Source organism: Ursus arctos, unplaced genomic scaffold, assembly GCF_023065955.2.
Source record: "Ursus arctos isolate Adak ecotype North America unplaced genomic scaffold, UrsArc2.0 scaffold_3, whole genome shotgun sequence".
Lineage (NCBI taxonomy): Eukaryota > Metazoa > Chordata > Mammalia > Carnivora > Ursidae > Ursus > Ursus arctos.
Window position 1 is genome coordinate 85,054,362 of NW_026622985.1, and position 21,511 is coordinate 85,075,872.

The 21,511-nt window shown below is 37.0% G+C and overlaps 1 protein-coding gene across 12 annotated transcripts in view; it reads right to left on the reverse strand.

The window, feature by feature from the left end:
- The window catches only part of CNOT4 (CCR4-NOT transcription complex subunit 4), a 137,917-nt gene that overhangs the window by 43,899 nt on the left and 72,507 nt on the right, over window positions 1-21,511 (reverse strand). For 6 of the 12 annotated variants that reach the window (XM_026511579.4, XM_026511566.4, XM_048212724.2 and 3 more), the window contains 4 exons: window positions 17,282-17,368; window positions 16,426-16,527; window positions 15,571-15,696; window positions 12,100-12,233 (listed from right to left, as the gene is read on the reverse strand). In XM_026511579.4, coding sequence (XP_026367364.1) covers window positions 12,100-12,233; window positions 15,571-15,696; window positions 16,426-16,527; window positions 17,282-17,368 — 449 coding nt within the window. The remainder of the gene's footprint in view (window positions 1-12,099; window positions 12,234-15,570; window positions 15,697-16,425; window positions 16,528-17,281; window positions 17,369-21,511) is intronic. The other 6 variants (XM_026511583.4, XM_026511577.4, XM_048212725.2 and 3 more) reach the window with 1 other exon arrangement.

A 21,511-nucleotide genomic window follows, 5' to 3' on the forward strand; every position in this document is an offset into this window, starting at 1 on the left:
GCGGGCACATCTAGAGATCACGAACTCCCTCAGTTTTTGTTAAGGTGGGAATGTCTTAATTTCTCTCACACTCTTTAAGGACAGTTTTGCTGGATAGAGAATTCTTGGTTGACAGTTTTTGTCTCTTAGCACTCTGAATATATTGGCCCACTGTCTTCTGGCCTTCATAGTTTCTCATGAGAAATATGCCGATAATCTTATTGAAGAATCCTTCCACATGATGATTAGCAACTCCTGCTGCTTTCAAGATTCTTCTTGTCTTTGGCTTTTTACTAAAATTTTGATTTGACTTTTTTTGATTATGAAATTTTGAATGATTTTTGATTGAAAACCATGTATGTCAATGTTCGTCTCTTTGAGTTCATTTTAATTAGAGTTCCTTAAGGTTGTCCCATGTTTATATTCATTTCTTTCATCAAATTTGGGAAGTGTTCAGCTTCCCCCCCCCCCAAATATTCTCTCTGCATCTTTCTCTCTCTTCTCCTTCTGGAACTCTGACAATGCATACACTGGTCTGCTCGATGGTGTCCCACAGGTCCCTTAGGCTCTGTTTGCTTTTCTTCAGTCTTTTCTCTTTGTGTTCCTCAAACTCATCATAATATTTCCATTGCCTTTTCTTCAAGTTCACAGATTCTTCTACCTAATCAAATCTGCCTTTGAATCCTCTAGTGAATTTTTCATTTAAATTACTGTACTTCTCAGATCGAGAATTTCTTTTTGGTTTCCTACTTTTTTATTGATATTTCCCTTTTGTTCATACTTTTTTTTCGTACTTTCTCCACAGCTTCTTTCAGTTCCTTAGGAATCTTTAAAAGAGTTGCTTTAAAAGTCTTTGTCTACTGTATCTGCCATTGGGTTTTTTTCAGGGACAGCTTCTGTTGATCATTCTTTTCTTTTGAATAAGCCATGCTTTTCTGTTTCTTTTACATGCGTAACTGTGATTTTTTATTGAACACTGGCCATTTCAGCCTAGTAACATAGTACCTCTAGAAATCAGGTTCTCCCCCTTAAACTGTTTGCTTTTTGTGTTGTTTACTTTTTTGCAGGCTGTCTCTGTGCAAAAGATCAACCCTAGGTATAAATTTAAAGTGTTCTTAGGTCTTTTCTGAGCCTTTTTCTGGCCATGCATAAACCCTACATTTCCCCATATATGCAGTTGTTTTTGAATGTCCTAGTCTTTAATATCTACTACCCAAGGAGAAAAAGGAAAAACTGAAAGGGGAAAAGAGGGGAAGGGCACTAGTCCTTTAAGTCCCCTGGTATCATTTCAGCCAGAGGAGGAGGGGCTTGCAACAATGGTTGCCTGCTTCTTTGTCTGCACCTCTGTGATCAGAAGCAGTAATCAGCAATTAGAGTAAAGATCCTCAATATAAGAAAGACAGGGTCTGTTTGCCCACCCTCGCTCCTGCAAGCTAATGCAGTCTGCTCCAGGAATATGTACACTGCTGCCTGCCACATGACTGGGGGTAGAGGATAGATAGCTGCTTTGGCCTAAGAGCTGAAACTGACCAAAATTAACCCAAGTCTTTCTATGGAATTTGCAAGCCTTCAACAGATTTCAGAGTTCCAAAATAGCTACATCAGACAGATTCTCCCAGTGCAATTGTTGTCCAGGTGGGGAGACAGAATCTTGGTGCTAACTACTCCACCTTAGTCCCCAAACTTGCACTATTCTTATGAGAACAAAGGCTTAAAGGTAGGGGAAACAGAAATAATGGAAACAAAAGGATGAAAGCAAGACAGTACAAAGGAAGAATTGCAGTGTCTTCATCTCAGTTCAGGTTTTCAGCCACCACCACTAACGAGCACTAAATAGTAATTTTCAATATAGGTAAGGTTAGTCTCTAATGTAAAGGGCAATATATCAAAATACTGCATTCAGAATAAATCTTGATGTTGTTTCTGGATTGCAACTAATGAGAACAACTTATATCATCTAGTCCACCATGCCAATTGAGGTTTCATAACTACTGACTGATAGCATTTGATGCTTTACAAGGGAAAGGTTTACCGAAGATGCTTAAAAATTTCTAGATCAGTGTCATCAAACCAAAGACAGCTGCTAAAAAAACCAGGATTGGAACAAAGTATCAGTAAGCTTATGTTCCACTCAATTTTAATATATTCTTCAATTTACCTTAAAATTAACTATTCAAGGAATAATAAATGAAAAGCTTTAAGAATAATGATACAACTAGAAATTGTTTTTATTTCCTATGTGGGCTGCAAAAAGTCAATTATAGTTAAAGCTGCCATTGTAAGTGCAACTTTATCAGTGCAAAAGAAAATACAGATGGGAGAATCCCTGCAAATGCCTGTATAATTTCAGGAGAAAGAAAAATATATTTACAAATTCCAGTTCCAATAAATGTGAACTCCTTGGATCTCTAATGGCTGGACAGGTAACACTTATATCAAAGCTACCACTAACAAGTCCGAGTTCTCACAACTTCCCTAGTACTAGGTGTTGAACTTCCTTCCTCATCAAGCTCTCTGTCTGCTTAAGTTATAGCCATATTAAGTATTTGCTGTTTTATATTCAACATCCACCAACCCATTATCACGCCAAGAAGGTTAAGAAAGTAAAATAAACTTTAATAAATACCATATTTATAAGGAAGAAAGACACCTACTCCATGAAATGGACTATTCTCTGGTCAAGAACTGCCAAGTCCTCATGATATCAGATAAAAGAAGATCGGGTACACTAAAATAAACTGCACAGGGCTTTTTTATTTAAAAACAAGTAAACAAAAAATCTACAGGTTTTCTTTTCTTTTCTAGGTCAGCACAAAGTTTATTAGCCACTTCGATTCAGAAAGGCCTCTTTCTGAAGAAGTCTGTTTCTCTAACACAAGCAGGAAACACCAAAACGCACAGGGGCCCCACTTTCATTTGCATCTCAAATTACACTAGAAGCATATCATAGAGCAACGGTAGTTGTCTCCTGGGGTTCCCTGGGAATGGCTCTAGAATAGGCTCCAGCTTCAGTTCTGGTCCCAGGATTGGCTCAGGCACTCTTTGTGCCACTGTGCCTAGTGTGGACTCCAGTGCTGGCCCCAGATCCAGTCCTGCCTCAAGCAGTGGCTCTAACTCCAGGCCTAGCTCTGACTGGCCCTTATGCCATCCGGGCTCCAGCTCTAATGAATCCAATTCTGGCTCCAGCTTAAGCTCCAGTGGTTGTTGCCACTCATCCACCCGTCTACAGACAGCACAAGGAGCTTATGTTTCAGGTATTTCCTCTGTTCCTGGGGATTAACTTTCTCCTGGTGGTAATACCCAAAAGCCTCACTCCAGGGGATCCAGGGGTGGAGGAAGTACAGCATATTCTCATGTATGTTCTCCCTCAGTAAGCAGTTGGTCGTGCTGGATGAGTTCGGTCAGCAGGAGTGACGGCAGTACCTCCCTGCTGTTGGGCGGCACAGAGTAAATCACCTCATCACTGTCCTCATGTTCCACACTGGAGCAGGTAATGCCCCCTTCCAATGACTCACTGAAATGTAGTAGGAAGGCAGCAGAGATGGGTCTTCTTCAGCAGCTAGTGCTCCTGGCTCCAGCTCACAAAGCCCATGATATGGCCATCACTCCACAGATTCCTCAGGTGGTCATGTACCAGGTACAGATTTTTGTGCAATGATGTCCAGAATGGTAGCTTGCATGGGGAGGCGGTGGTGCTCTCTTGCTTAGTGAAGTCAGCCCAGGACAATATACCCTCGATCCTAGAGTTCTGCCCAGCTTGTCCCTCAGCATGCTCAGCTGCTCCAGGTCAAGGTCTCGGCCAAACCAGGAGGAGAACTGCCAACTGAGAGCAGGGCCCAGCAAGCTCCAAGAGGGCTTTGGGCGGGGTGCTAGAAAAGACTGCTGATTCTGAAGGTTTAAGCTGAGCAGACTGAACCAGAGAACCAAGGCCCAAGCAATTGAGTAGCTTCATGTTAGAAATAATCACACAAAGGGTATCTGTTTTTGGCTCTTGCTTCAGACCCTGGTAGGTGTATCCAACCATGATGCTGATAATGTGCAGTTCCCCTGTCACTCTCAGCAGCCCCTAACGCTGCCCTTTCTGGAGCCAACTGAATGTTGTTCTACCAGAGTTAGGTAGCCAAAATTACACATTAAACCCTGACTCTGCCCCTTCTCAGGGGTCAAAGTTTTCTTGTTTGAAGTCAGAATGCTGAACTTCTGGAGACCTTATAACTGAGGATTCCTGTCAATGGGGACTTCAGTAGTCAGTGACCCACTGCCTTCCTGGAATCTCATCAGCAGCCTTGTAGGACAGTAAACTTCTTCCCACTCTTGAAGATGAAGGGCTGGTGGGGAGTTTGGGGCATGCAAGGCTGGGTTTCTACCACAAAGGCTTTGTGAAGTAGACACTTCAGCAACTCTGTAAACAGGACCTTCAGCAGGTTCACCTCTTTGGTTAGAGAGTCATCCTGATAGCTAACCAGGTGACTCAGTCCCTTCAGCTCCTCCAGCACCTAATACAGATGAAAAACAACAGCTTTCCTCCAGCTGTGAAAACTTCTCCAACTGTTCCATCTGTGGTCCAGGTGGGCTCCAATGCAGGCATTTTGCTGCTTGACTTTCTATGCCTCCAACTCTGGCAGTAGCTTGATTGGGATAGGTAATTGGCTTAGCAGTGCTTTAAAGGCATCCAGAACCTCCCTTTTCTTTTTGTCCAATTCATGGGGTTTCCTCCAGAAGCTGCTAATGTCTGGTCTCATGGAGGTCTAAAGAGGACATCCTCACTGGGGCTGCGTCTTCTATCAGAGGTAGAAGACATCCTTGTGGTCTTTCAGTTGGCTGATGGATTTCACCAGCTTCTCCATCTTAGCACTTAATTCCAGGTTCCAGGATTCAATCTCCTGCTGCTGGCTCTCCACAGGTACTTTGAGGTCTGCCTCTCCTTGCTCCGACTGAGCCCTCTGAGCCTGAATCAGAATTAGAGAGATTAAACATCATCTCAGCCAACTGGGTAGGGCCCTGAGGAAAGGCCTGACAGTCCCAATAGAATTTTCACAAGTTCTGCTGTAGCAACAAGCACTCAGGGTCCTGGCTGCAGCAGGCACACTCAAGAGTTCATTTGGTCCAAGAACTGAAGGAATGGTATTGTTAGCCTTGGAATCATCGTTGCCCAGTAATAATGCTGAGAGAAAGAGAAATCAAAACACCTAACGTCTTTAAATACCACACAACTGACTGAAAAGCACTGGATTCAAGTGTTAGGGACTAAGCAGTTCTAAAAGGTAGGTGGGTGTCATAACACAATCAAGGTATTTCCAGAAGGCAATGCTGTGTGTGTAAATATCTGTAAATGAAAATTTGTAAACATGTAACATCTTCATATAAATAGTCTTACTGAGTTTTTTTTAAAGTTCTAGTCCTAAATAGTTCTGAAATCTATAGTGAGATTACAGATTTCTCAGGAGTAAATATTTTTCAACTAACCCGAAATTTGGAATCCAGTGCTATGGGGCGTTAAAAAAAAATGTGTTATTTATTTTTTTGAAATATAAAAATATAGAGTGTGTATTCAGAATCTGTTTCTGGAGATGCTGATTCATTTAGTCTAAACTGCAACACCTGATATCTGATATTACTACACTAGTGCAAGTGAAGAGGAACACTGTTACTGGATTATAAAGCTAGAAGGAATCATTAGTATCAAATTCAAAAGGTTTTACAGATAAAGAAACTACGATCTACAAGTATCTGCAAGTAGGCAGTGTGACACCGCTACACCTGTTTGGATCTTCAGATGCTAGCTTCTAACTTGCCCCAAAGACAGTGTTCAGATTTGACTTCTTTCTACTTCTCGGTGGAGATGCCACCAAATTCCTGAAAAGAGTCTCTTGGCGGCTTTCTAAAATTTGCAACATAAAACAAGTAGTTACATAGGAGAAAAATCAAAGAAAAGACCACTTTCCAGACTGGGAGCGGGACAGAAAAAATACTGAGAAGGTCTAGTTCTCATGTTCGTCACACTGAAAAGACAAAGTCTCCATGACTGTGCTAATTATGGTTGCATTTCAGAAGTAAGGTATAATTTAAAGTCAATATAATGGACATTTCCAAATTTCACTGACATGTTACTGTATATACAAATACATATTCACACTGCTCCTAAATTAAATACTCCATATTCATTTAGAAGAATTCATTTTAATTTTTCGTGCTTGCCCGTCTTAAATAACTGAGTCAACTTTTGCTACTGCAACGGACAAATTTAAGTTACAGACAGGTAGCTTGCCTTTACAGAGTTTATTTGATACAGGCTTCAAATATACATTAACATTTCAAGTATTACTTTACTACTAAAATATGGCCACCTTTTACATAATGTGGCACAATGAGCTATTAACATGGTAAGAAAAAAATGTGTCAATAATCTGAACTGATTATAGTTTGGCAAGTATGATTTTTAACTGGAATTTTCTCAATAATTCCAGGATGTACTGAGCATGAGTGAAAATAAATGTTTTGATTACTAGTAAAAAAAAAAAATTCAATTATTCTTTTTTTTTTCAATTATTCTTAATATTAAAGTTGAAAGATAAACATCCACCATCCTGAACATACAGGCTATGGCCAGCTTTCAAAAGCAGCCAGTAAAACTGTCTCCATCTATTCATTTTAATTTTGTATTTCAGTAATAAAGGTTAATCTTTTAAAAGATACTATATACTTAAATAGAATTTAAACACACAATTGCTCATTTAACTATCCATCCCCCCACACTCATTATACCCCACCCTCTGGAAAAAAAAAATACCAGTGGCTCTCTAACTTTTTTGAAAATATTCTACGTAGGTGGAATAGGACACCAGAACTCGCTTACTAGTTTTCCAGTATGTATGTGCACATGTGCAGTAACTTTGTATTTCCAAATACAGAATGGGAATAAAATTTCTTAAGAGAAATAAGAAAAAAGACTCTGAGAAAAAAGGTCAGAAAAATCTTTTAGCTCACTAATTTTAATATACACACCCAATTTTCATAAATCTTACTAATTCATCTACTTAGTTTACTAATAAGTAGCTCTGAGTTTCATGTTAAAAAAAAAAGGGAACTACAAACCATTTATCTATTATAAAAGGGGGAATTGCCTTTTTCGGGATCCATTTTTTTAAAAAAATATAGGCCACCTCTCATGGCACCTGTCCATAGTTTGAGAATCACTGCTGAAATCACCTCTATCTGTAAGTACCAGCACACACTAGTGTAATCTATAATTATTATTAGGTCATGGGTCCTCTCTCCAGAAAAATGTACACACACACACACACACACACACACACACACACACACACTGTCTGATAAATTTCAGAGAGTTCACAGATGTGCCAAAGCCTATTCATGATTTAACAAGCTCTATGCGAGACTATTTTCAACAAGTCTCTGGACTGTACCTTTTCTAAATCATACCTGACCAAATGATGTCGGGGTAGGAAAACAAGATTCATGCAGGGAACACTACCATTCTGCTGAATAAATAAGGCACTCTGACTATGCCCGCAGTCTATCAAAGCTTATACCTGATTTTCAATATAGATAAGCCATGTTTTTAAAAAGACATGCATTCTCCTTTGATGTAATAAAAACTGACAAATTCCTATAGCCATTTTCCTTTCTTTAGCTTTTCCTCTACTGCCACCAAACCGTGGTTTAAGAATAAGCTTTTGCTTAAAATACCATTAACTCCTTGGGTGTATAGTATATCCAATTTATCCTGAGATAATAAGCCTTACAGACCCGAGATCTTCAAGGTCAAACTACATATTACTTGCGACACAGTCTTCCTTAAGTCAATTAGTTTGATTCAGGTTAGAGTTTCTGATTCATGTTAAAAGTCTCTTAAGAATTTTACCTTTTCTAGACAGAGCAGTGGCAGAGTGGGAGAATGAGCCTGGGCATCAAAATGACAGAAACTTTGGTCAGAATCTGATCTGTCACTTATTTGTGTAGGACACTGGTGAATTATTTAAACTCTCTGAGACTCGCCAGGCCCAGTTTTCCTTGCCAATAAGTAGTAAGGTAACAATGATATGTACCACACTGGACAGCTGAGACTGAAGGCGCACAAAAGACACCAACCCTCTTCTCACCTAAGTTTGAAGGTGAACATCCCCACACTCCTTCAATGGTGGCTTGTCTAAGCTACAATATCAAGTCATAACCACTTACCTTGAGTGATTTATATACCCAGTAATTTGCTCCCCAAATTCTTATGTAGGCCTCTGCACTGTCCCTGGGCACAGCAGCCCATCTAGCTACTATTCCTTTCACAGTTTTCAGGTGGGGCACAGTGTCTCAACCTAAATGAAGGTATTTCAAAGTCCCAAACTTAAAACAGCCAGTCCTTAAGCATCACTACTTCATGCCTTATCTCATCATTTGTATTCATCATTTCAAAGTAACATTAATATAGAAAAGTAGCACATCTATACCCCATCTAACTGACATACTCTGGAATGCATCATAATGGGGGGTGGTGAGAACAAATGACATATTCCCTCTTATAATTTATTGTTCATTTAAGTAAAACAGGTATAAGACACACTACAGAAACTTCACTTATATATGTGTATCAGGACCATGTCAGGGTTCAGTGAGGATTCAGTAGATATGATACTCTTTAATATTTGTGCTCTGGCTTAATTAGAAATAAGAGGAAACTACATTTTAGGTTTAGTGTCAATTCATAAGGTTCCAGGTTTTGTTTTCCTGCAATTCTTGTAGAACTGCTATTCACTACATGTGAATGATGAGAAGAGACAGAAAGAAACCATTCTTTTTCTTTTTTCCCTAGAAAGCTTAATTCTCAACTTATCCTGAATAAGAAAAACGTATCTCCTGGGTAGGACCATGGAAAGAGTCATACTGTTCATCTTTCTAACTTGACAAGTCTTCCCTATGGGAAGAAGGAAATTATCTACAAATTCATCCCCACCACTATACCCTGTATAGTGAAAATGTGGAAATGGAGACCAAAGCAGACCTTCAGTAGTACTGACAGTCAGGTGAACTTAATCTTTTGCAGGGGTTGGCATGGAAAGAAAACAAGCTACAGGAGCTTGCCAAAACAAGAACTGTCTGTACCTTGGGCCATCAACTGTCCTTAAATTTGGGGGACCTGAATTAAACCAACAAAAAATAACCCTTCTCCATCCCCAAAGAAACCTCCCTATATTGTGGACTTATGCAAAGCACAGGTAACCATGTCAAAATTCATTCTGGTCCTAGCTGAGGGTTCAGTAACACTGGCTTTGGGCAGTTATTAAATGAGTACGTTGTTTTAAATCTCCCTTTCTCTTCCTTTTTACTCCGTGGTATCTAGACATTCCCCTCCTGATACTGAAATAGTTATAAATGTGCTCTGACTGTACTTTATATGAAGGCAAAGTCAATAATATATTAGTAAATCTAATAATAACTGATCACAAAAAAATAAGATGAAGAAAAACTAAGTACTTGTTATAAATGCCAAAAGGACATTTAGTAAATGTCAATTTTCACTTTCAATCTAAAGAAAAAAACTCAACAAATTAACAATAACAGGGTATTGTCATTATCGCAAATAAATGGTCAAAATCACATTTACAAGCGAATAAAACACTGGAGACAGTCTTATAAAATAGGGAGATAGCCCTATAAAGAATGAGACAAGGATGCCTGAGAGCACCACTTTCTAACACTGGTCTTTAATTTTTAGCCTCGAAATTCTCAAATAGGAAGAGGTGGTGGTGGGAGATGCAATACAATAAAGCAGGAAAAACACACCAACAAATTCTTTTCTAAGAGACACAAAAGACTTGGAGAGATATACCATACTAATGGCTAAGAAAACTCAATGTTATATTGCAGAACAGAAATTCTTCCAAAATTGATTTATAAATTCAAGTACTTTGAAACACAAATAGAATGGTCAACTAATTGGGAAAAGTGAGTTCTATATAATGCACATACAACACTTAAATACATCAATAAAACATAACAAACAGATACGATTCACAATCTATAAGAAGTTCATTCACTCTATTAATCAGATACAAATTAAAATGAGACAGCTTTTTTATCAAATTGGAAAATGTGCAGAAAAAATATTCAATTCAAGGAAATAGGTACTCATCATCTTTGACTCAGCAGTTCTACTTCAAAGAGCATCAAAGCTATAACCAAAATGTTTATATGAAAAAATGTTCATCACAGTGTCATAAATAAGAGCACCAAAATGAAAATAATATACACCATCAGGAGGTTGCTTTAATAAATTTCAAATGCTCATGTATAATGAAATACCATGCAGCCATAAAAAATTATGTTTTCATGACAAAGGAAAATATTCATAATAATGAGTATTAAGCTTTGAAACATAACAAACCAATGTATTTTGGTATATATACATTCACAAGAAGGAAAAGGACTACAAAGAAATACACACTGCAGGAAACACATCAAATCATTTTCAGGGAAAATGTCTTGAGTATTGAGATCACATACAATATTTACTTTCTTCCGTATGCTTTTATATATTTTCCAAATTTTCTTAAGTAGAAACATATTACTTTTGTATTTGAGAAATAAAAAACATTATCTCAAAGAGATAATCTAAATTTTAAATTTCTGGTCTGAATTCTCTAGGGGCTATAAACCCAGAATATGGTTTTAATTAGAATGACATTTTTAATGAAAACAGTGATGTATATAAACGTTAAAAGCATCTGAAATAATTTTTTACTACAATAACCCCATTCTTATATGAAGCACTACTGAGCTAGCAACCAATGAGGTAAGTAATAGAATATGGTTCATAATAAAATAAACATCGAGGAGTAGAAAGGAGTAGGTACAAAAAAATCAACGGAAAGGGTCAAAGTTTATCATTTCGAAAAGATTTCTTTCGGACTTAGCTTTAATTCTTAGCTTTGATATAAACAAATTTCACATAGTTTACTATACAGTAATTTTATGTTTTGCTTTGTGGCCTCTTATATATATATTTATATACACGTGTATGTACATGTGCATATGAGGGTGTGTATATAAACAAATCTTGATAGCCTTTTAAATAATCTTTACCATCGAAGTGAATAATTTAACAAGGACTTCAAGAATTTAAATACAAGAATAAGTAGTTGAAGAAACTGACCTGACAACAATGTATATAGTTATTATTAGCTATATTTGAAAAACGGCCCTTATATTACCTTAGTGCTAAATGCTAGACTATAACAAGTAACAACCAGACATTTAGAATATCACTTTAAACAAATTTAACTTTGGAATAAGTTTTTAAAAAAAGAAAATCAACACACCTAAATTAATTATAGCTATTTACTTTAAATGAATTCATTTTATAAAAATTAAACTTACCAAATTAAAAAAAAATTACAAGGTCCTAACACATCAAACTTAAGGAACATTCAGGATAGAGTACAACCCCAAAATTATTGTTTTTATTAATCATACCATTTTCTGACAGGCCATAACCAAATATAACCCAAAATGTGAAGATTACCATATCAGAATGAGACTCAGTACCTTAGACTATAAATTTATTTAAACATTGACATAATACAGGTCTACACAAAAATAAGTTGTTTCATAGATGAATAAGATTCTGAATCCTCCTCATTCAGAGGACATAAGACGTTAATGATTCCTGCGACTAGAAAATCACAAATATTTGTTTCCTCAACATACAATGTTCCAGATAACTCCCACTCCCCCTTTTACAATGTGTTCCCCCTCATTATATCGGGGGGGGGGAACCTTAATTAGGTAATAAGAGCCTGTCATTAACCAACATCCCTTAATTCCTTTTTTTTTTCAAGGAGGGTGTTCCCAGGGTCCAGGGCAATGTGCAAATCAACGCAAAGGGGTAGCCATCAAGAGGCTCATCTGAAGTATTACCAGGGAGCAGCAGGCAGCAAACATTCAAACCCAGAAACTGTGACTCAACATTTCCTATATAATGCAACAATTCTGCACAAATGATAGACACTGTCAAGAAGAATTCTGCCTGAAGAAGATGTAAAATGAGAAGAGAGGATCGACAGAGATGAAGGTAAGGTGTCTGATTATACTAATATCGGTACTTACGTATCATACCTCTGCAGTGGAGTCACTTTGTTCTTATTCTTATCAACTGAACCCGTAGATAGTTGAAGAAAATTGGGGTTTAACTTATATAATTCTTGAAGTAGTTTCTGTTCATATTCTTGGTGCTTACCCGCCTAATGGAAGAAGAAATTAAAACTGCAGTGGGGTTCACAAAATGGCTGGTATAAAATAATGACTTACTTGCCAAATTATTAAAGATATCCTAAATAAAACATGTAAGGGTTTTTCATGGCATTAGAGAACCATGTGAGAATGATGTCACAAGACTGCTAGACCAATGAAAGTTCTTCCAACAAAACTACATGATATATATGCCATTAATTAATGATTTCATCAACCATTTATTATGCAGAAAAGCATATTAACAGACAACTTTTTTGCCAGCTCAAAAAACTAGAGGCCCGGGGTGCCTGCTTGGCTCAGTCGGTTAAGCATCTGCCTTTGGCTAAAGTCATGATCCCGGGGTCCTGGGAATGAGCCCCACATTGGGCTCCCTGCTTGGCAGGGAGCCTGCTTCTCCCTCTCCCACTCCCCCTGCTTATGCTGTCAAATAAATAAATCTTAAAAAAAAAAAAAAAAAGAAAGAAAGAAAAGAAAAAAAAAAGAAAGAAAAGTAAAGAAAGAAAGAAAAAGACAACTAGAGGCCCTTTTCAACCTATAATGAAGTCTTCTAACAGGCCATTACAGAATTTTCTGAAGATCACCAAAAATAATTAATTTCTCTAGTATACAGAGGAAGAGTCTTAATATATTTTTCATTATCTTGACACAAAGTATAAATTCCATTGCTTTGTTTTTACATAAAAATTAATGTATTTTAAACTCCAGTTTACAGCTAGCCCCTTTGTTTCTTTTTTGTTGCTGTTGTTGTTTTTAAGATTTTATTTATTTGACACAGAGAGAGAGAGAGAGAGAGAGCACGCGCTAGAGAGCACACATGCACAAGGAGAGGGAGCAGCAGGCAGAGGGAAAGGAAGAAGCAGACTCTCCACTGAGCAGGGAGCCCGATGTGGGGCTTGATCCCAGGACCCTGGGATCAGGACCTGAGTCAAAGGCAGACACTTAACCGACTGAGCCACCCAGGTGCCCCCAGCCCCTTTGTTTTTATAAATAAAGTTTTATTGGAACAGTCATGCTCATTCACTTACTTGCTATCTACAGCTTGTCTCTGCTACAACAAGAATTCAGTATTTACTACAAAGTCCATATAGGCCCAGAAAGCCTAAAATATTTACTAATCGGCTCTTTACAGAAAGTCTGCAGATCACTGCTCTGTACACAACAAAGAGAAATCTGTATTTACTGTAGTTGGTTGCCGTATATCAGAAGACAATGTCAGAAACACTATCTGAGAAATTAGGCAAAGACTGCCTCTGGAAATTAGTCATACACAAAAATAAATTACAACGAGGGGCACCTGGGTGGCTCAGTAGGTTAAGTGTCTGCCTTTGGCTCAGGTCATGATCCCAGGGTCCTGGGATCGAGTCCCACATCAGGCCTCCCTGCTCAGTGGGGAGCCTACTTCTCCCCCTGCCCCTCCTCCCCCCACTCATGCTTATGCACTTTCTCTCTCTCAAAAATAAACAAAATCTTAAAAAAAAAATTACAGTGAAATAACTTTGAATAACTTTTTACTATATGCATGTATATCATGACTGAAATGACATTTTTACTTACCTTCAGGATTAATTATTTTAGAAGTGTGGTCTAACCAGATATTACAGGAAAACCAAACCCAGAACGGGATAGATCAAAACAAACACAAAACAATAAAAACAAGCAAGGGCAACATCATCTAATCAAGTAGGACTGTATCATATACACTGCACATTGCATTGTGCCCTGTTCCAAGGGGGCTCCTGCCTGTTTCGAATGGATCTATAAATATTTCATATGATACTAAATCTTCAATTATGCAGTAACAAGGAAAGATCTTCTGACTTTTGCCATGATATAATTTGTTCAAACTTCCTTCCTATATAGAGGAACTCTTTTAATAAAGAAACCTCTTCTCAAATTAATTTTAAACTCACATAGAGAAGGGCAGATGAATTCATTACAACAATATGAATTTTAAATTATTAAGAAAAAAAATACAGTTAGATGTGGATTTTACATCTTTAAAACATGCAAAGTCTTGAAATTCTTTTCTACAATCAATACTTCAGGAGACATTATGGCTTTCATTAGCAACTAAGAGCTAAAACTTAATACTCAAATGATTTTACAGGGGCAGTCCACAAAGACTAGTTAAATCCCAATACAAGTCATTCCATGGGAATGTCTGTCCATTTTCATTTACAATTCAATAATACTCAAAAATGAAATCAACTAGGGCTTAGAGATTCTTTGACAGAAATTTTCACTATAATAGTAGCATGAGTAATTCTCTACATGTCAAAATTTAGTTTGGAATGGTTCAACCTTAAATTCTATCCAGAACGTTTCACCCAAAAAAAGAAAAAAAAAAATCAAGAAGCATTTATTAAATAAGAAGTCATCTGTTATTTTAACACTGTTTTTGTACCATACAGAAATACGATCAAGAAATTCCAATGGATCAATTATAATGGGGCTTTAATCTGAAATAACTCCAAATTAAAAAAGAGTAATATTTGATTTTAACAATCTGCTCTTAACGGAGACCCTACTATACTTTCTCTAGTTTGACCTGGAGAGTCCAAGGTAGCAATCAATGCCCCTCTACCTTCTAAATGAAAAGTATTACTGCAAAAGTCTACAGCAACAATCTGATGTCCTCATCTATAATAGGGAAGTGCAGCATTGTGCTCTGGTATAAACCTTACTTAATATGCATATGGTCAACATTTTTATTTGTAAAGTCACATTTATAATACTACAAATTGAAAGGAGAACAGAGAACAGGAAATATTAAAAAAAACACAGGATAATAAACCTTCAATTCACCCTTCACAGGACACTGACTCAGTGTACACTTTCACGGGGAGAACCATTTTATAAAAACGTTAGGTTATCGGAAACATTTGATAGGTTATTATTTTCTAGCAGGTTCTGTAAAGAGTGGAAATTAGGAAGGAAAAAAACCCCTCATAATTACAGTAACCCACTTGGCTTCCATTTTGTTGATATTCCCCCTAAAGTAGCATTTACCAAAATGCTTTCCTTGGTCAATTAAGTTCTGATTGTACATTCTTGGGTATGTATTAGCATATTAAAGACTCTGAGAAGTCCTGCAGGAAAGAAAACTATCTTCATTAATCTAGCATTTTCAAACTTAATGGACTACAGACCGATTTTTATCATAACAATATTCTGTAAAACTGACATTCCATGGAACACTGTTTGGAAAATGCTACTTTAATAACAATTAAAAAAAATAAAATCCCTCGTTTTTGCTTTTACAATTTTAACTTTTAAAGAAAAATACTCCCTTTTCTGCAAAGTTTATAATTCACATTAATTTACTACCTGCATTTCCTCTTTTGTGAAGCTGGCCGCCTCATCCCCCAATTCATGTAGATACATGCAGTCAGGCTTTGGACACTGCATATTCTTTAAGAAGTAACTGCAGTATTTTGTTGTACCTAGGGATGCCTGCAGAAAGAGTCAGGGAGGGGGAAATAAGGACCCAAAACGTGAATTGACACAATGAGAATTTCCATGTTTGGTGTTTTCACTTCACCTCAAATGAGGCACAGACATGACAAATCAAGAAGTATGCCTCTGAGTACTGGAGAACTAAACTCTTACTAGCAGGATCTATTGAAGATGATGCTCATTTGGAAGAACCAAAGAAAACACCTCAGTTAGATTTTCCAGAACTTGAGTACCCAAATCATCTTCCTTAGAGATAAGAAGAGAAGATACATAAAATCTACTTCATGTTACAGAAGTCTGGCACCTAAGCAAATTCTTTTTTCTAGTTATGCCATCCTTTTTCCATTTATACAAAGCATGGCTTAGTGTGGCCCTTTACTCAAACCTTAATTGATCAATGGGCAAATCTTTAAGTACTGACAAATTATAACCATTATCTACTTCTGATAAGAATAACAGATCCTATTTTCACAAAATAAGATTACGTGTAAATACAGATTTTTTAAAGATTATCACCAAATAATGAATGTATTTATTCCTACCTGGTAAAACAAGACCCTACATAAGCTGGTAGTAAACAAATAAGCTATCATAAATCAGTACGGATGCTTAAGAAGCAATCTTCAAACAGACTCCCTCCAAATGTAAGAAGTAAATGCTAGGCTCTCCCCGATTTACTGTATTTTCTCTCTTCCCCCTTAAAAAAAATCAAGAGGACCATATTACCTTAAGTGTTCTGCCATCTACTACCACATTGTTGACACACTGTATGGCTCTGAGAGCATCTTCTGACCGGATATAGGTTACATAAGCACTGGCACTTGGACCCTAAAGTGAAAACACACTGTTACTAGTTTCAAATTCAAGAAAAACTTGAAAAAAACAATTCTTTTGCACTCTGCCTAGGGAATTCTAAAGGCCTTCACTACTACTATCATTAGTAATAATGACAATAATTAGAAATAGTAGTAGCTTTGATTAAACCATATACTAGCTCATCTTAAAACAATTATCTGATTTTAAGTAGACTAAAATATAATATGGATAAAGTATCATCTCTGGCTTGGTATTTATTTTTCTAAAGTCATTTGACAGGCTCGTCAAGGTTACAACAAATTTTGAAAGTTGGATTTAAAAAAATAAAATTTAAAGACACTGTGTCAATTATGTTCTCCCAAAAATAAATGCAATTTACAAGAGTATTCTATCTGCTAATACCAGCATAACAAAGATGCCCTATTAAGTTTTCAATACCTGAAAATATGAATTTGAAATCATCATCTAATTATTACACTGCCTGATAATAGACTCAACTCCCCCTCCCCCTCAAACCATCACCTAATCTTTGTTTTACTATTTCTTACTACTATCTTTACTATTTCTTAGTACTATCTTACTACTATTAAGTCCTGAAGTCAAATGAGCACCAGAAATTCCCCCACCCCACCAGTAGAGGTCACTACACTGCTTAAATCCTTGACCCTCAGGCTTCCTAATCCCAGAAAGTAGATTTTCCTTCTGAACAGCCCAGGTCAAGCCTAGACCATAGGGAAGAAAGGCAAAAACCCCTATAATTAGTTACCTGTGAGCCTGCATATGATGTGCTATTATTGATGACAACTTTATGTATTTTACCAAACTTCCCAAAATATTCTGGTCGTTTTAAAACCTATAAAAGAAGAAGAAATAAGGTATAATGTGTCCCCATTTTCATCAACGTTATCCTTATAATGGGAACATACACCATCCCTCTTCAGTGAAAGGAAAATAATTTTTAAAGTTTTCTAATAAATGTGACTACTACCTATTTACAATTTCTGTGATTAACCTATAGGAAATCATCAACAGAGTCCAAAAGCTATTTTTAATTGACCCACTATATGGAAACTAAAGACTCACTAAGTTTGGTACTACCCACTACGTTTTAATATGTACACCAATAATCCATGGGATCTTATCTTCACAGTGGTCTTAAATACCAAACAGATCAAATATCTTAACCACATTTTCATTAATAGATAATTCTTATAAAAAAGTAATTTTCAAAAGAATGACCAAAATAATTATGTATTAAACAGAGACAAAAACTCAGGAACAGACATAGTAGAGTCTTTACTAATAAATCTACTGTATATGACATTTGATATATTACATTAAAGCTACAAATTGCAAATATGGTAACAATGTTCCTCAACCTTAGGCTTCATGATTCAACAATGTGTGTGTACTTAGTTTCTTTGTGTCAATTTTACCACTTCTTGATTATCTCCTGTTTTTTTCTTCCCTTTTCCTGGTAAATAACATATATGTGGTGATGGATGGAAAAAAATTGAGGAAACAAATTTATACATTTCTTTCTCTATTACCTGGTTACTTCTTGGTGGTTATTCCCCCTCATACTTCTGTCATTTCCTTTACTTTGTGATCACTACATGCATTCATTTAACTTCTCTTAGAGACTTACTTGACCTTGCCTAATTTGACTAATACGTAACTTGATTTAAAAACCTCTCCTTGTAATTTGCAACTACTCCAAAATTACATTTTATTCTTTTCCTAGAATTTATCTATAGACCTACTGTTCCTACAACCTTCCCAAATAAAAAGCTCTCTCAAGGAAAGCTTTCTGTGTGTACCTTTCCATGTGTGTGCAAAGTATTCTTTCCAAACACTCTAATTTGATAACATTCTCACATACTTAAAATCTTGGCCAATATGTTCTGCATATGACAGAATCAAAGCTTTGTGAAAGAGTCTGGCTGAGGTATCATTAATCCTTAATAGTTTTCAAATTAATTAACATCATTATTTTTACCACATTTTACTTTAGGTTCTTATAAGTATAAGGCTGTTACATTTCCTATAGCCAATTGTAATGGATTATAAGATGAGGTGACTGTATTGGTTTTCAATCTTTTTTCCACCAGATCCCCCAAGACAAATGAGACTATTAAGTGGCAAAACCAATGACCCTCAGGTTGTACCCATCAAAGTCTCAGGGCTGATGAGTAGGGAAGAGCTTGTTTTGAGAAGCTTCCTGGCTGGTGGAGTTTAGAACTGCACTCAATATTCCAACTGGATGCACACCAACTCAGCACAGGGCTTCAGAGCCAGAATACCTGCTTCAGGGAGTTCAGGCTGGTCACACGTTGTGCTGCATCAGCATCTCAAATCACATCTGAGTTATGGCCGTAGCTCTCAATGAAGGCAGCATTCAAGGGAACATTTGGAAAATCTGTGGGAGCTTTTATTGGGGGAGGTTGTCAAAGGGACTGGGAGGCGATACTTATGTTCAGTGGATGGGAGCCAGGAACGGCTTACAATGCTCCGGCTAGTCCTGCACAATAAAGAATTGTCCTGCACAACTTTTGAATGTTCTACAAGACATTCATGTAACTGAGAAACCTATTTATAATTAAGTGAACATAGAAACAAATTCCACGTTATATATAAACTCAGAAGTAGTTCCCTACAGTTTTGACATATGTTGAATTTATAGGAAAGGAAATAATATGTAATTAAGGGAAGACTACAAGTGCTTTGTTCAGAATTATACCAAGAGTTATTTCAGAAAAATCACATCATTTGCTTTTCATAGTATCTGGACTGCCAATACATATACCTTTAACAATCTGCCTTTGTAGGTGTCACACCCACAGTGATTCTGCACACACATGCAAGCATCTTACTATTTTATTGCGTATTTAAAAACAGTACTCCCCAAACTTGAATATGCAAACAAATCATTTGAGGACTTAGTTAAACTGCATATTCAGATCTAGTTGCTCTGAAGCAGGGCCTGAGTTTACATAATAAGCACCCAGGGGATACTAATCTACCAGCTCAGAAACCACACCTTGAGTAGCAAGGTTCTAGAGTAGTGGTACCCAAAATTTTACATGTAGAAATAGTCTTTTTATAAATTATTTCCCTTTTATTTCTTTATTTCATGAAATCACTTCATAAAAGTCACACAGTGTTATATTTTAAAACACGGGTACTGGCTCTGATAAGGTTGAAAACCACTCACTTATGGAAATAGTTTCTGGCCAGTATTTGGGCATAACACCTTCAATACAACATAAGACTTGTATATAATTATACTGACATGTCACACTGAAGCCAGAATGATTATTTTCAAAGCACAAATCTAGCCATGTCCCTGTTCTTAAGAACATTCAACAGGTTCCCACTGCCTTTAGAATAAAGTGCAAACTCCTTCACATGGTTAGAAAGCCCTTCATTGTATGTTACTACTTACCTCACCAGCCTCATCTCTCACCAATGCACTCTAATCTTCCAGCCAAAAAAATCACTTGCAGACCGAGATCTTTCTCATCCTGAAGAATTTGTACAGTTCCTGCACCAGAAGCACTTTGCCCCAAAGATAGTGGAAGAGTACATACCTCCCCAACAAGATCGGGTGCTCTCTCTTGTGCCTCCACAGCACAAAGTACTTCTCATATTATATTATACTGTTAGTTTGAAAATAAGCAAGGACTACCTTTGTACTGGTGTATATTCAGTGTCTTACATACTGCCCAGCACACTGTAGGTACTCAATAAATGCTAACCGAAAAGTAACTGTGTCAGCACTGAACAAAAAGAATTACATGGATAAAAAAACACTGGTGGGCCCCAAAGTATTAGCAAATGGCCTATGGCTGATAAGAAATGGCTTGCCCGGCCAGGCAAGGGAAATTCAAATAATTTAAACTTTCTATATTAAGTGCTCCAGATTCTACCTAAACATACAACTAGCAGAACAGTATTCTAGTGATTCAGAAGTATGGGGAGTAGGTAAAGCACCCTGCATATCACTACATTATCCATATATGAAATCCCACATATTTACTTCACAGTGAGCCAGCTTTAATACTAATATAGAATACACAAGGCCACATGACAGAATTATAAATGCCCAATGGCATGCCTAATGTCTTCCTATATATTCTTTGGGAACATAGTCAAGTCTTCATGGATACTACAGAGAAAATAAAAAACTTGGTAAGCAGATAGAAGGATGAATGGATAAATTAGGGGAATGGATGAACAACAGACCAATTATCAGTGTAAAATACCCTGGAACAGGACCTTTAAAAAACTGGTGGGTTGGGAAGGGGGTGGTTCCTAGTTCTGGCTCTGCTGTGAAATAGCTGTGTGATCCCAGTTCACTTAACTAAGTCACTTAACCTCCCTATGCCTCAATTTCTCATTTGTAAAATAACATGGTTCTGTCTTTAAAGTCTTTAAGTTCCTCAAACAAGCTGCTCTCTCGAACCACCACATACCCAGGACACTCCTGTCCTTATTTGTTGCCTAGCCAATCTCTAGTAATTCTTAATTATCCTTTCCTCTGGGAGGCTTTTTGTGGATTTCTATACTAGCCAAGTTCCCCACTGTTATACGTTCCCCCCAAACTCTGTACTTCCCTGTTTATAAATGCCCAGCACACCTACAAGTACTTAAATTTAGGGTGCTTGGGTGGCTCTGTCAGTTAAGCATCTGCCTTCAGTTCAGGTCATGATCTCAGGGTCCTGGAATTGAGCCCTGCATTGGGCTTCCTGCTCAGCACAGAGCCTGCTTCTCCCTCTCCTCCCTGCTCATGCTCTCTGTCGCTCTTTCTGTTGCTATTTCTGATGCTATCTCTGTCTCTCTCTCTCAAATAAATAACTAAATAAAATCTTTAAAAAAGAAAAAAAAAAAAAAGGACTTAAATCCTGTCTTACCAATAGTCTGTAAGTTAGTTAAGCATAGAGACTGTGACTGGCTAAATTATTTTATCTCCAACATCAAAGTACCTAAAACATGG